Raw genomic sequence first — 15,545 nt, 5'->3', positions numbered from 1 at the left:
CTGGCAGCTAAGCGACAGCATTTCAGTTGCGATACGGCAGCACATGAGCACAGCTTACAGGAAAGGTTGCTTGCAATTGTCATGAAGCAAGATTATGATCCCACTCGGCATGCATGCTTGCACTAGAGTAGATCTTTTGAAATGACCTCATAGTTTTCTTATTTAATTTATCTAAATAAAAAACCCAGCAGGTTTATATTGTCTAAATAAATTATATTATTCATTATATACTGTAAATCTATTATTAATATATTTCGAATAATAATAATAATAATAAGAAGAAGAAAATAAATCCGCTAATGCATATAATTCCCAGTTAGCTGGGGCTAATCGCCCTCGTTTAGCCCTAGGAGGCGGTTCAATCTCCACCGGTAGCCAATCAGAGATAGCTGGCACAAGACTATCTGGGATTATAAGGTCATTCGATGAAGAGACGGCTGAAAAGCGCCGCCATCTCGTGGTTACTAATCCTAACATTATATATTTATTGTCTGAGATAGTATGGGTTCTATGGTCGATTTTCTTTAGTTTACAGGACGAAACACCCGACTTTTTTGAAACCGTTGGCCCGTGCAGAGATCGACAGACTCGGGAACGGTTGGAAGAAAGGTTTAGAAAATGTTCCTCTAGTCGGCGACTAGGTCTTTCTTTATGCGACCAAGTACTGTAGAGTGCAAACACACTACTTCCAGTGATGATGATGATGATGATGATGATGATGATGATAATAATAATAATAATAATAATAATAATAATAATAATAATAATAATAATAATAATAATAATAATAATAATAATAATAATAATAAATTAATTGATTAAACACAATTAGAGCAATAAATTCTTGGACAATACCAGTGATCCAATACAGCTGGCATAATAGATTGGACAAAAGAAGACCTGGACAAACTGGACCGCAAAACTAGAAAACTACAGTAATGACTATGCATCATGCATTACATCCACGAACTGATGTTCGGTTGTACCTACCGAGGAGAATAGGTGGACGGGGTCTGCTGCAAGTGAGACAGACTGTGGAAGAAGAAGAAATTGGTTTAAGAAATTACATCGACAATAGCTTTGAGCCAATGCTTTAAGTAATTAAACAAGATGGCCTTCTATAAACAACAGGAAACAAATCCGATTGCAAAGAGGAACAACAAAATATCCGATATGTGCACTGGAAAAATAAACCCTTGCATGGCCAATTTCTTCGAGATACTGAGGACAAAATTGACGTGAACAAGACATGGCAATGACTACAACACAGATACATTAAAAAAGAAACAGAAATATTTATTCTAGCAGCCTCAATAACAGGCATTACAAACTAATGCAGCAATCAAAGAAAAAATTTTGAATATCAATAATAACAGCAAATGCAGATTATGCGATCAGAAAGATGAGACTGTAGAACATCCAATCAGTTCCTGCAGAAAAATAGCTCAAACTGACTATAAATACCGCCATAATCAAGTGACCAAAATAGTTCATTGGCATGTATACAAAAAATATGGCTTTCTTACTTCTGATAACTGGTGGCAGCATAAAATAGAGACAGTATTGGAAAACGAAACAGCAAAAATTCTCTCGGACTTTAGAATACAAATTGATCGGCATTTGGAACACAATAGACCTGACATAACAATTATCGAACATCGACAATTTTGGATTATTGATATCGCAGTATCCAGTGATAACAACAGTAACAACAAAGACGTGGAAAAATTACTAAATATCGAGATCTGGCAATCGAAGTTGGCCGACTGTGGCTTAAACACACCAAAGTCATCCCAATAGTTATCGGTGCATTTGGTGCAACTTCAAAGAAGCTATCCAACTATTTACTGCAATTAAAAATCAACGCAGTGACCCCATATGACCTACAAAAAACAGCGTTACTTGGAACAGTCCATATTTTACGACGCTAACTGTCGGAGTATTCTTAGATTTTTGGGTAGAATCTGAATTGTTCTGAATCACCAGTCAAATTTTTATAAAAAAATAAATAAATAAAAAAATCAGCTAACTTTATTAGCTTTTATTTTATTTTAAAGTTTTTTTATTTCCATATATAGGGAGTAGGCGAGGCCGTTTTTAGCCCTATCTAACTTTTGTTGACTGAGTGGGCAGTTCAATCTCCACTGGTACCCAATCAGAGTTAGCTGGGCTAGCTATCTCTGATTGGGTACCAGTGGAGAGACGGCTTAACAAGTGCCGCCATCTCGTGGTCCCTAACCCTAACACTCGTATTTAATGTCTGAAATAATGTGGATTCTACGGTCGATTTTCTTGAGTTTACGGGACGAAAACCCGAGTTTCCTGGAGGAAAAACCGGCTTGCCCGTGCCAGAGATCGACTAACTCGGGAACCGGTCGAAAAAAGGCTTAGAAAAATTTCCTCTAGTCGCCGACTAGATTCGAAATCAAGTCTTCCTTCATGCGGCCAAGCGCCGTGGTGTACAAACGCCACATCCACTGAGCTACACGGGCCCTGCCAAATTTTTATTTATATCACATCTTGTTTTGACTGTGTATCAGTTATGTGAATAAAATAATAATAATAAATTATAATCTATAGTATACAATGACGCGATTTTCAGCCGTCTCTTCATCGAATGCCGCTTATAATCAAAGATAGTCTTGTACGAGCTCGTATATGAAACAAAAATGTTTTGGATATAGTGTATATTTAGGGCTTTGGGGACAATATTTCCTTGCTATCAACACTAGTAAATGAAGGACTTTTCCAATACAAAGTATAATATATAACGTAATCTGTAGATGCTGCAGTTTCATCCAGCAAATCAGTAATTTTGTGATTTTGACATTACATCATCTCTGCTGAGAAATGTTAACAAACTACTTAAGGAATTATCGCATTCTGGAGATAATGAATTAATTGTTATTGTTATAATTATTATCTGAGACCTCCAGGGAGTCAGGGACTCGTTGAAGAAGGCTATAAATCACTGAAACCAGCTGTCATACTTTTTTTTAAATTCATTCACACTAGATGCACTCACTATCCCTAAAGGCAAACTATTCTCACTCACTGCTCTGTGAGAGAACAACTTAGCTCTTACCTCTTTTCTTGACTGTGAACAAACTTAACTTCAATGGATGCCCCGTGTTCTCTTCCCATCTTCCATAAACGAAACATTTCATCAGATGATATCCTATAACACCCATTCAACAGTTTATAAACCTCTATCATATCATCCCTCTTTCTCCTGTTAACTAGAATCTGTAATCCACATACTCGCAACCTGTCCTCATAATCTAAATCCCATAATCCGGATATAATCTTTGTAACTCTTCTTTGCGCCTTTTCTACAGCTTCTTTATCCCATGGAAACCCGAGAGACCAAATCTGTGCACAATAATCCAGGCTTTATTTAGAGGTAAAATGACTTCCTTATCCCTTACATGTCAAAGTTCGCTTCAACGTCAACATTACACCAAGATTCCTAGCGCGATCAGTTTCTTGTAGCATAACCCCACAAATATAATACGTCTCTGGAAATTTCATCAAACGAAAGTGAGTAACTTTACACTTACTAACATTATTACACTTGCCTACATTTCCAGCTTATTCAAATCATTTTGTAAGTGCTGGATATCAGTAGAATCCCTGATTGCCCTGCCTACCTTCGCATCATTCATTGGCAAACAATTGCACACCTCCTGTTACACCCTTCCTAATGTCATTAATGTTTAGATTAAACACCAATAGCCGAAGGACTGAACCCAGAGGTCACCACTGGTCACCTTAAATCAGTCAATTAGCTGTCAAGATTCACACTCACCGTATACCACTTTCGTGATATCTGTCTATTTGTCAACTCTCCACTCATCCAAATCAAAAGTTTACATTCCATATTCTTCTCCAGTTTATGAAACAGCTTTTTGTGTGGTATCCTATGAAATACCTTAGAAAAATCCAACATTATCATATTGTATCCATTCTCTTTATCCAACTCGGCCGTAACATTGTTATAAAATATGAGCAAATTGCTAAAACATAACCTTCCTTTAGTAAACTCATGCTGCTCCTTGCATGGTATATCTTGTTTGTCTAACCATTACTGTATGGCGAGTTCTTAACCAACCTCACTGAAATCTTTCACTACCACACCGGAGATACTAATAGGTCGATAGTTATACACAGTTTTTGCACCACCCTTGTACAATGGAACAATTATAGATTCCTTTCATTCCTGTAGTATTATTCCTGAGCTGAGACTCAAGTTATAGAAACATGTGAAATGCCTAGTCAATTCTGCTGAACATTTCTTTAGCAAACGTGCTGATATTCCATCAGTCCCTGTTGACAAATTCTTATCCAGGTCATGCAACAGCTCTTTATCCAGTGTAGCAATAGTGCACCATGTTACATACTCCTGGTTGCATGTAACATGCAAAGTGAGCATTCATTAATTGAACAATCTCATTAGCTTCCGACACAAGAGTATCACCTGTATTCAGTAAAGTCATTCTTTCACGTTAATTCTTTCTTTTGATTGCGGTATACGATAAAATGCGTTTGGATTGCCTTCAGCTTCAGTTTCTTTTATCACTCCGATTTAGCTTTCCGCACGTTACTTTGCTGGCCTGAGCTTTGTATATTTCATAACTCCTCTCGTTCTTATTCTCACGATATTCTTTCGCATCATTATCTTCTTGTGAATCGCTTCTAAGGTTTCACATCCATTTCACTCTCAACATATTTATTCTTCAAGCACTAGGGATACATTCAGATACCTCCTCGTTAAACACGTTTTCCAAGATTGCCATGCACTACTGACATTTTTCTCATTTAGTAACCTATTTTGAAACCATGGGACCAAAGATAGTATTCTCCTAAGTTGAAGAAACTTTTCAGCTTTGTAGTCCAGCATGTGACCTGTTTTAATGGGAACATCAATATAATTAGATAATTCCCAAGAAAATGCAGCGCGACCATTGTCACCAACTGATGGTAAAATAGCCATATTCTTAACAGAGACCCCTTCTGACGCAATGAACAAATCTAATATTCTTTGACCTGGAGTTCCTTCTTTCACATGCCGCTTGAGAAAGTTGTGTCGCAACAATTCAATAAATTTCTCTTCATTCTTATCATGAGATCTCTCTCTTCTACCGCAATCAATGTTTGGATAAATAAAGTCGCCCATAATGATCATTCGTTTAGTACCCATAAAGCAATATTGGCGATGCATTTCTTCGTTCCCTACAACTGAGCCGTCAAGTGTGTATCACACCTTACCATATATTTCATTTTGTTAGACTCCAGTTAGCCTTAAAACTAACCGCTACAAGGGACATTGTTACCATCATTATTTTTTCGCATTTTTACCCTAACTGGACTTAAAGCATCTAATATCATTAGTAGTACTGCCCTCCTCTCCTATCTCTTCTGTCATTTCTTAAAATAATATACCCATTACACTCGATCCCACTTACCATATCTGATTCTAATAACCAGGTTTCTCTAATGCCAACAATCTTAGGCCACATCGCATTCAATAAAGCAACGAACCCAAATCCTTTGTTTCTGATGCTCTTGGTATTAGTGTACAGACATAACAAATTACAATCTAGCCTATTCTTATAATTAGATATGCAATATATTTGGCCTTTTTGTAGAACTTTTTTCTTTTCCCTCCCCAGACATACTCAGATTTTGGTCAAAACCTAAAAGCACATTTTTCCACCCCTTCGCCACATACATAACCATATCCGAAGCCATTCATATCTTTATCACGTTTGCATACCATAGCTGAACTTTCATATACATTTTTCTCATTTCTCCCTTGATGATCTAGTTTCCCTGACTCTCTTCATTAGGTTTCATACCAATAAGTAATTTTCCCAGGCTCCTGATGCTAAATGAATTCAAGTGCAGACCGTCCCTGTACAAGTTCTGCCATCAAACACACTCCACACATATAAAAGTTCGCATCCATTTTTTCTACACAGCCTGCGCATGAAATCAGTTGCTATCATTACCCTCCTTGACTCCGTACTGTCATATCTGGGTAGCAAACCTACAATTTTTATTCTCTCACATTTCTTTCTCGCTTCTTCCAATAGACCTAATTATTAGTTCCTACCAGAATTATTATCTCTTTTACTTTTATTTTCTGTTTTTCAATTACATTTGTCACGTTTTTAATTTTAGCCTCCGGAAAACTAGAAGTAGTGCCACCCTCGGCAAGCGTGGGTGGCACAATTTAAGATTGAATCACCATACCACATCACATCACCTCTTCTTTCTTAGATTTCAATTGACTTATGTTGTTGTTATTAATATTATGATTGCCAAATTCAGTGCTTTCCTGAATCTTCTTGTTCTGATCCTTTTTCTTATCCTGTCTAAGTTTCGTTAATCGTTTTTCCACTTTTTCTAATTCTCTAGTCGGTTTTATAATAATCGGGATATTTCCTTTAATCGGTATCTTTCCAATGTTAGAGTATTCTCAGATAAATTATCATCATCACTGTTCAAAGCTTTTGCTCATCGGGACGAACATTCTCCTCAATAGGAACAACTTTAACTTGGGCATTGAACAATGCCCTGTTGTGACGAGTTTTCGGTGCCATTCTTAAAAGTAGTAAAAACTCATGTTTCTACAATTATATTATTAAATGCTGTAGTACAATAAATACACTAAACATGTAATAATATAATAGAAAGGGGGATGGTAAATCCCTTTATGTTTCTACAGCCGGGTACGAAACTCGGATCGAAATCCATAGAGTTTCATGCCGAAATATATATATATATATATATATATATATATATATATATATATATATATATATATATATATATATATATATATATATATATAAGTGAACACGAAATTACATACCTCTACTATCGAATTGCCGAAGTGGTGTACTCCTATATTTATTGTTAATTACTAAGTTAATAAGCTGAAAGGCTATTTTACCGGCGAACATGGTAATAGAAAGTGGGATGGTAAATCCCTTTATGTTTAATAATAATATACTTAAAATACACCAGTAAATCTAAGAAAACACTCAATGAATAAACAAAAATCATCCCTTTATCATTTGCATACCATAGCTGAAGTTCGATCTACTTTCCCTGACATTTTTCTCATTTAGTAGCCTATTTTGAAACAATGGGACCAAAGATAGTATTCTCCTAAGTTGATGAAAATTTTCAGCTTTGTAGTTCAGCATGTGACCTGTTTTAATGGGAACATCAATATAATTAGATAATTCCCAAGAAAATACAGCATGACCAATGTCACCAACTGATGGTGACATTGGTCATGTCATGAAATCATTAGCTATCATTATCCTCTTTGACTCGGTACTGTCATATCTGGGTAGCAAACCTACAATTTTTACTCTCTCACATTTAGGTCTCTTACCTTTTTAAATACAGTTAAGTACTCAGCAATTTGAAATTATCGTTCTGAGTATCTTCATTAATTAAACTTAATAAAAACTGATATTGCAAATACTTCGGCTGATGTAACTGAAGACATTATTAGTATTTTTGTAGGTAGGTTTAAAGTCATAACTAGGATGCTAAGTATCTGTTAATGCCATGGCTAACTTTTAAATAGGCTGTTCCCTTTAAAAGGGGCAGTTTTAAGCGAAATCCTAATTCTCTTAGCTCAAAACAGAGATAATCCTTGGCAGCATGTACATTTTAAAACACTGCTTCTAAATCCAGGTATTGGCTGATTCTTAGACCATTATTAAAATTTATATTTATCTTTTAAATGATTTCGTACTAAAACAAAGTTCCATAAGAACAGTGCCACCTGTTGAAAAATTTCTGAAATTGTACTGGTCGATCAAAAATGTAACTTGACCATCATCTCCATTATCGTGATTTTTTTTTTATTATGACTGAGTTTGCAATTAACATTGTTATGCACTCAATAAGTAGTAACTACATTATAATTCATGGCTGCATTTTCCCTTCCCACCCCCCTTTTTACAGCTCCACTTTCTGTCACAGTTTTGCCTCAGCACCGAGTAGCAGACCTTGGAGAAACCATAGCGTTCAACTGTACGGTGTCTGGATTTCCAATTACGAAAATTAAATGGCTGAAAAACAACCGTCCCATCGCTAACAGCGGGAGAATCAAAGTCGATGCGAGAAACGAACTCGTTTTAAATTCTGTACAAAGAATAGACAGAGGAGTTTATCAGTGTTTTGTTTACAACGATCAGGAATCCGCCCAAGGAAGTACACTTTTATCTATTTTAGGTAAGTAAAAACTTTAGTTCATGATAAAGAACTCTTCGGACCGTAATTAGAATAAATTTTCATTTTAAAAGAATATTAAAAGGAATTTAGCCGTATTTTGATTTTAAGGATCAAACCTCCTTCCAAGAAAGCACACTTCTATCTATTCTAGGTAAGGAACAAGGGTTACAAAATGCATCTTAAAATTGTAGGCTTATCTGAACTTTCGAAGCTTAACTTGGTTTTCTAACAAGGAACACGTCGCGGACGTAATTAAAGTTTAAATTGTAACTCGAGAGGCACTCTTTTATTAGTACTTCTGAAAGTAAACTATCTTTTCACTCGCACATCAAGTTAACTTAAAAATAGAAGACACAGGATGGTAGTAGATAAAGTCCAAATTACTCCTCTTCTTTCGTCTTCGGTTTCCCAATTAGCAGTTACGTAAAACTGCGTGAGAAGCTCGTGTTTTAAAGTGGCACTCTCCTTTCTCTTTCTTCTTGGGTTCCCCTTTTGCGCCAAGCTGACAGCATGTTGTCTTCTATTAAACTTTCTTGCGTAGTGCTATAACACAAGTCATCTCTCATAATGCGAAATCAATACTAATTGCTCCCGTCCTGCAAGTGTCATGGGCTTGTTTTATTCGTTGTAATTACCGCACCAGAATTAGAGGGGGTGCTGGCGTGATAACTACACCTTCTTCCTACCATTTCTCCTATCTTCGGATGCAAGAGAACGAAGGAGAAGGAGTAAAAAAAAAATACAATTTCCTGGCATTGTCTCTGTATGGCTCGAAGGTACCATTTACTTCGTTGTCGAAATAGGAGATGGCCACAGCACACATCTTTGTGTATGCAGTGCGTAGTTAGCACACTTATCTTGTTGTTGGTGTCAGAGAACAAGTGGCCACCTGATGAAAGCAAACTATCCTTAATAGAAAAAAAAAGGAGAAAAAAAAAAGACATACACACACACGCATGGAGAAGTTGGGCAAATGCAACGGTCTGGCACATTAGGGAACACAAAATGTTACAGCTAGAAAGGTTTTCTGGATGCGATAACAGTTAATGATTATTACTTGGGAGTTCTTTTAACCTTTAAGGGGTGGAATGCTGACATGTCTTTGTACATAATCTATGGCAGCAACTTCAGTTTTTTTTCTTCTTCAGGTAACGGGGAATAAAAAAATCTCATCATATGACTGCTGTTAAAGCAAGACATATCTGACTTGGCTAACTTCCTACAGTGATAATGGTTGTTTAGCGTCTTGCGTGTTTGTTTTACAGACGCAAAGGCCCATCAAATGGTTTGTAGCTGTTTTTTTTAAAGAAAGCACTTTACGTTAATGACTTTTTTTCCCTTCTTCTTTTAATGAAATATTTCAAAACACTTAAAAAGTCACGTGGCCGAAGATTTATTTAAAAATATGAAAGTTGTTATGCCTAACTTTCAGATTTTTCGAATCAAGTGATCGAATATGATGTACCAAACATCCTGACCATAGAGGAGAAAAAAGAAAGAAAAACAGAAATTGTTTCTATCCTCCCACCCAATATCAAGTCTTCTTTCAACGACTGATGGTTACAGTAAATGCACTTCAAGAAGTTGTAAAAAGCGCACTCTAGTATCAGTTTGCAATACTTGGAAAATGCACATAACCGCTGAAAAAAAAAATGATTTCGAATGATCATAGATAAGAAAACAATAAAATTGAACGCCATCTATGAGAGTTTGACTACTAAACTATCATGCATTTTCGTACCTATCACACACACACGCCCACACACAATCCATTAGTTCAGACAAAATAAAATTCATTCCATCTATGAATCACACTGCAAACTAGTGCATTTCTCGCATTAAAAAACTAGGGATTGTTCAGCGTCAGTGGATAGGAAGCAGATCCTCTAGTTGTAAAATAATAATAATAATTATTATTATTATAATTATTATTATTGGAGAAAAAACACTTAGATACGCGTCTTGATTATGATTATGTCTGTTGTTGTTTGAGAACTTGGGAAGGATCGACATGTGATACTTAATCAAGTCTTACTCCTAGACTGGCTACATGAATTTCTGAAAAATTCAAACCTTCTTGGATTTTTACTTATAGAAAAGTAGAATCATTGAAATTATTCTACTTGGTGACTATTTATTGCTTTTAGTTAATGATGTTTTTTTTAATATCATTTATTCTGTGGCGTCCTTTCGCTGTAATAATTAAAGCAGAGACCTGCACGTCTGACTCGATGAAATTCTGGCAAGTAATTTCTCAGTGCTTCGTTTGTCTTCATTTCATACTCTATTCCAGAGTATGAAAGTCAACAAGATGCAACTGTCAGGTGATTGAGAGTAATAGAGATATAGAGAGATAAACTGTAAAGAGAGAGTCAGATGTCCATGCGAAAAAGAGAGAATTTGACTTTCTTTGAAAAATCCGAAAACGAAAGTTTTAAACGCATGGATGGATGCTCACAACGAGGTTAAAAATACCAAATATATGTCGAGTTTTATTGCATTTTCAAACACAAAAACTGCCTGATTAGGTTAAGGGCCCAATATTGTTCAACGAAATGCTAGGTTGAGTTCAAGTAAAATATATATACTGGTTTACTATAATAATAATAATAACAATAATAATAATAATAAACGTTTGTTCAAAGTGCAGTGTTTATCACTAAGAAATAACATTAGTCGCATAATCTTGTGTATTATTACCTTTAAATCCTTTTCTCTTTTCTTTTCTTTTCTTTCTTTCTTTTCCATGCTATTTTTCCTACTAGACAGCCCTCCAGAGTTCCTGTACACGTTCCAAGAACAAGACGCCCATCCCGGTTCTGCAGTTTCCCTGAAGTGCGTGGCGTCGGGCAACCCTCTCCCACAAATTACTTGGGGACTTGATGGAGCATCGATTCCCGAAGACCAGAACTTCCGGGTCGGAGACTACGTCACCATAGAGAACACAGTCGTCAGTTACGTGAATATATCAAGGGCCAGCGGGGAGCATGCCGGGGAATATATGTGTACCGCTAGCAACGAAGCGGGAAAAGTGGACCACAGAGGAGTGCTTCGCATTCCGGGACCACCAATGGTACGCCCTATGAAGAATCAAACATTTGTGGCAGGAGATACCATGAGACTCGTCTGCCCTGCTGGAGGACATCCCATTGACAAGATATCTTGGGAAAGAGGTAAATAAATAAATTATAAATAGAAATGTACAGACATAAATAGAAAATAGAAAAAATTAATATAAATAAAAAAAATGAATATAAATAAAAATAAATATAAATACAATTAAATAATAAAGTAACACGTAAAAACCACAGTGATATCTTTAATTAGTAAAAGGGCAGATATTTCGTACTAAAATTAATAGTACATCGGTGATCCACCGAACATTTTACCTGTATTCCATTCCTATTACTGTTACAGACACTGAAGATGTACTATTAATTTTAGTACGAAATATCTGTCCTTTTATTAATTAAAGATATAACTGTGGTTTTTATGCGTTACTTTATTATTTAATTACTGTGCCACAGGTTCCACTAAAAATTATAAATACAATTGCATTTTAAAATTTCAAACTTACATAATAAGTTAAAAAATACGGTTTAAATAGAACCCCGAATAACTCGAATATGAAGAATGCGGATGTATTTAACTTTTATTTCATAATTAAAGCGAATGGTATTGTTTTAATTGATCCCTTGAAGCTTTCAAGGAGCCTCAGTAGCTCCGTCAGTATAGACAAAGCTCTTTGGTCGGAAAAACCTAGGTTCGATTCCGACCAAAGGGCTTTGTTTTTCCTACCCTACGTATGAGACTGGCCAACTCACCTTTAGTCGAAAGATAAGAAAGGTGAGTTGGCCAGTTTCATACGTAGGGTAGGGTTTTTTCACCCGGAAACTCGGAATTTCGTCCCCCAGAACAGGCAAACCGGCCTCTTGAACACACATGGATTACTGTCAAGAATACGTCCCAGCCATATGCCGGTCTCGAGCCCGGGAAGAACTGGGAGGTTGGGGAAAGCAATGGTGAACTACTCTGTAAAAGTCTCACCAGGAATACTTTGTGGGCAATGTCTACAAAGTAACCTATGGTTGGAAACGACTGAAAGGGAAAACGATAAGCTTTCGAGTCTGCTACTTCTTGCACAGGTTAGTTACCTTTTTTTTTTGACAAATTATGGAAAGATTTGTTGTTAGATGTGTTCAAACAAAGTTCTCAAACAAATAATTAATATATCAACTAGAAAATAGAAAAAAATAAAGTAAAAACGAAATCGGTAATAGACTTTCGTTTTTTTCTGTAATATGAACTATACGGTCCTTCTAGATGAGAAAAAGAATGTGACAGTTGTAGAAGGAGGAGGGCAGAAGAGAAGTGGGTTCTCCAGCGTGTTTTAACTGATTTCGTTTGCAGCGTGTGTATGCACGTGTACGCATCTATTGAATTATGAGTAAAGTATTCAAGCAGTTTATACTAGCATCTGTCATACGAGTAAATACTAAACACAAACAAAAAAATATTTATCTTATCCTGTCTCAATGAGTAAGAACAAATTCACAAAGAAAACGATACAAATAGGTTGTAATATACAAGTAGTTCTGTGATTTCTAATCCTGAGCAGCTTCCTCCTGTCCTTATCTGCCTCTTAGTAATTCCAATAAGCTGATTTCTCTTTATTTTAATCCTCGTTATTGGGTATATAAAATGAAAACAATTTTGTTAAAATTTACTTTCATGATTGGATAATTACTAAACATCCACAAACTGTGGAATCTTAGAATTTGTTTTATCCAATCTTGAAGAAATATTGCGATGCTATAGCTTAAGCATCGCAAACAATGATGAATTTCTCCCATCTATTTACTAAAAAGAGTTATAGACATTTACATTCTGATTTATTAATGGTAGATCTGTAACTTATTCTACATTAGCTACATATTAATCTTTTGTAAATACACAGAAAGTTCGTTCACTGAATTAACCAATAGAACAAGTACCAGAAATTTCAAACATACCTAACATCATGAAATAAAATATCTTTAATTAAAATTCTGTTTGTTCACATCAGTAAATATCACCCATGTTACACTGCAAACTTATAACAGAAGAAAGAAAGAAAACAACAACGCAGGCTTGGATTAAATGCAAACAGACAATGAATACTTTAAAAATAAGTTAGATATAATTTTGACTGCGAATATTGCAATAGAAATTGGTTGTATGGTAAAATCGCTTAGAGATGTATTTTTATCTCTACGCGTGCAGCATGCGCGGAGTCGCTGGACATCCTCTACGTGCACATTGTGGTCAGCAAATTAACGTATGATATATACCAAGCTGGCCAGATGTCGTACAATAATGGACCATCCAATTATGCATATCTTATTCAGTTTTTTACGTGCGAGCAAGTTGTTTACGCAGCAGCACTTTTTTTTATTTTACAGGAAGTGATTTTCATGTAGCTCAATAATGATGATTAATGCAAATTAAACATAACATTCACTCAATTTTACTGATTAAGCACAGTCATTAATGATGGATCTTTAGAGTAGCTAAAAAACGTTCGGCTGTTAATTTATGTATATATTTTACACATATATTCATAATTAAAAGCTCTTTAAAATTAATAGTAAACAACTTTATTAGCGACGTCTTGCTCTATTAATTCTTAAATATAAGTATAAGTTTAATTACACATCGAACGTATTCAGCAGAAAAAGAGCTGTCATGGGTATAAAAACCACAATTTCCTGATTCAGTTATTAACACGATGAAGGTTGATTTCGTAGATCATTTTATTTAATTAATTCGAGGCAGCTGCTAACAAGAATTAATAAATAAAATTAACTTAAAGTCTTGTATGAATTTTAAACGCTGAAATAATTTGTTAAAACCCAAAAGCTGAATAAAAAGTTAAATGACACATTTGAAAGTTGCGTACTCTATAATCTGAAAGTTTAAAATTTACAGTGTTTGCAATTCAGGTTAAGTAGTTTGTTTTATTAGAGCATACACGATTTAAGTTACTGGAATGTGCTGGATCATAATTTCCATTCGCAAAAAAGCGCATTTTTAATATTAACATATTCCATATATTTCTCTAGTTTATTACAACTACACAAAAACGATCGGTCTAGGTAGAGACCGACTTGAGAAACATCATAAGCAGAGGAATGCTTTAAAAATGTCACGTGAACCAACAGCAGCTAGTTCTATGAAAAAGTATTTCTTTTGGTCAGATGTGCGCATTTTAATACAGAGTCATCCTACCTTAAGCATTTATAAAAATCGTAGTTTTCTCTCTTTCTTTGTAGAAGAGATCGATGTATGAAATTTGAAACTAGGAGCTTTTGATGATCTCCAAAAGGAGAGCGTAGTGCTTTTTGAATGGAACGCGCAAGGCATTTTACAATCTCTTAGACATCGATGGTATTCTCTTAAACAAGACGGATCGAATTTACGTAGTTAAGAGCAGTAGCGGAAGAGCAGTGCAGTCTTCTCGTTACACACACGGTGGATGTGTTACAGTATCGGAATGGCATTATAATCCCTTAGCAACAACATCGTTCTGTGAAGAATAAGAATTTTGCGATGACGAGAAAACCATAGCTACGCTTTTCATAGAACAGAGAAGTAGCATCAACCAACACTAATGACATAGCGAAACCCTTGGTAAACAAATACCCATTCGAAGCTAAAATAGTACACAGTACTTAGAGCGCCCTCTTTCACCCGTTTTGAATAACAAAAATAGAAGATTTTGTTAACATACCTTAAAACGGTGTTCTCGTAAAGTTTTAATTAACCTCTGAGTTTGAAAACTTTTTTAAGAAGCTCTTAGGAATTCAATAACCTTGTACTTGCAAAAAAAAAAAAAAATTCATACCTTTCCGCATACAATATAGGAAAATTGGAATATAAATGGATTTAGTTTACAGCTTAACTAAATCATATTAAATCATATAAATATAATATTCCCCATTTTACTGCCTTTTTATTTGGATAATATAACTTCTTTGAGGTTATCACGAATAATGTCATCTACATCTGCCTCATCACTAGAATTAATCGGCAAATGATTTAAGCACGTGGAACAGTTCTTTATAATGCTCATTGTTGGTAGAGAAAGGACAAAGAAATAAAATAAACATTCTGATCTGCTAATACGCCCCGAAAATGCCTTTTTCGTCATTGAAGTAGTCATTGGTACTCCACCCCCTCATCCGGGTCATAAAAGACGCAGTAGCGGAATTATCTCCTATTGAGTTTGGACTCAAAGAGAACCAATT

General features: G+C 35.4%; 1 protein-coding gene across 1 annotated transcript in view; it reads left to right on the top strand.

Annotated features, from left to right (window-relative positions):
* Positions 1-15,545, top strand: part of LOC150098552 (cell adhesion molecule Dscam1-like) — a 329,931-nt gene that overhangs the window by 129,393 nt on the left and 184,993 nt on the right. Inside the window, 2 exon segments of the mRNA XM_090405263.1 lie at positions 7,990-8,259; positions 11,025-11,432. Of these exon segments, the coding sequence (XP_090261389.1) occupies positions 7,990-8,259; positions 11,025-11,432 (678 nt within the window).

The sequence above is a fragment of the Typopeltis vanoorti genome, chromosome 15, assembly GCF_054136105.1.
Source record: "Typopeltis vanoorti isolate ZY-2024b chromosome 15, IOZ_Tvanoo_1.0, whole genome shotgun sequence".
Taxonomy (NCBI): Eukaryota; Metazoa; Arthropoda; class Arachnida; order Uropygi; family Thelyphonidae; genus Typopeltis; species Typopeltis vanoorti.
The sequence above is the reverse complement of the archived record's forward strand: the minus strand, read 5'-3'. Positions and strand labels throughout refer to the sequence as shown.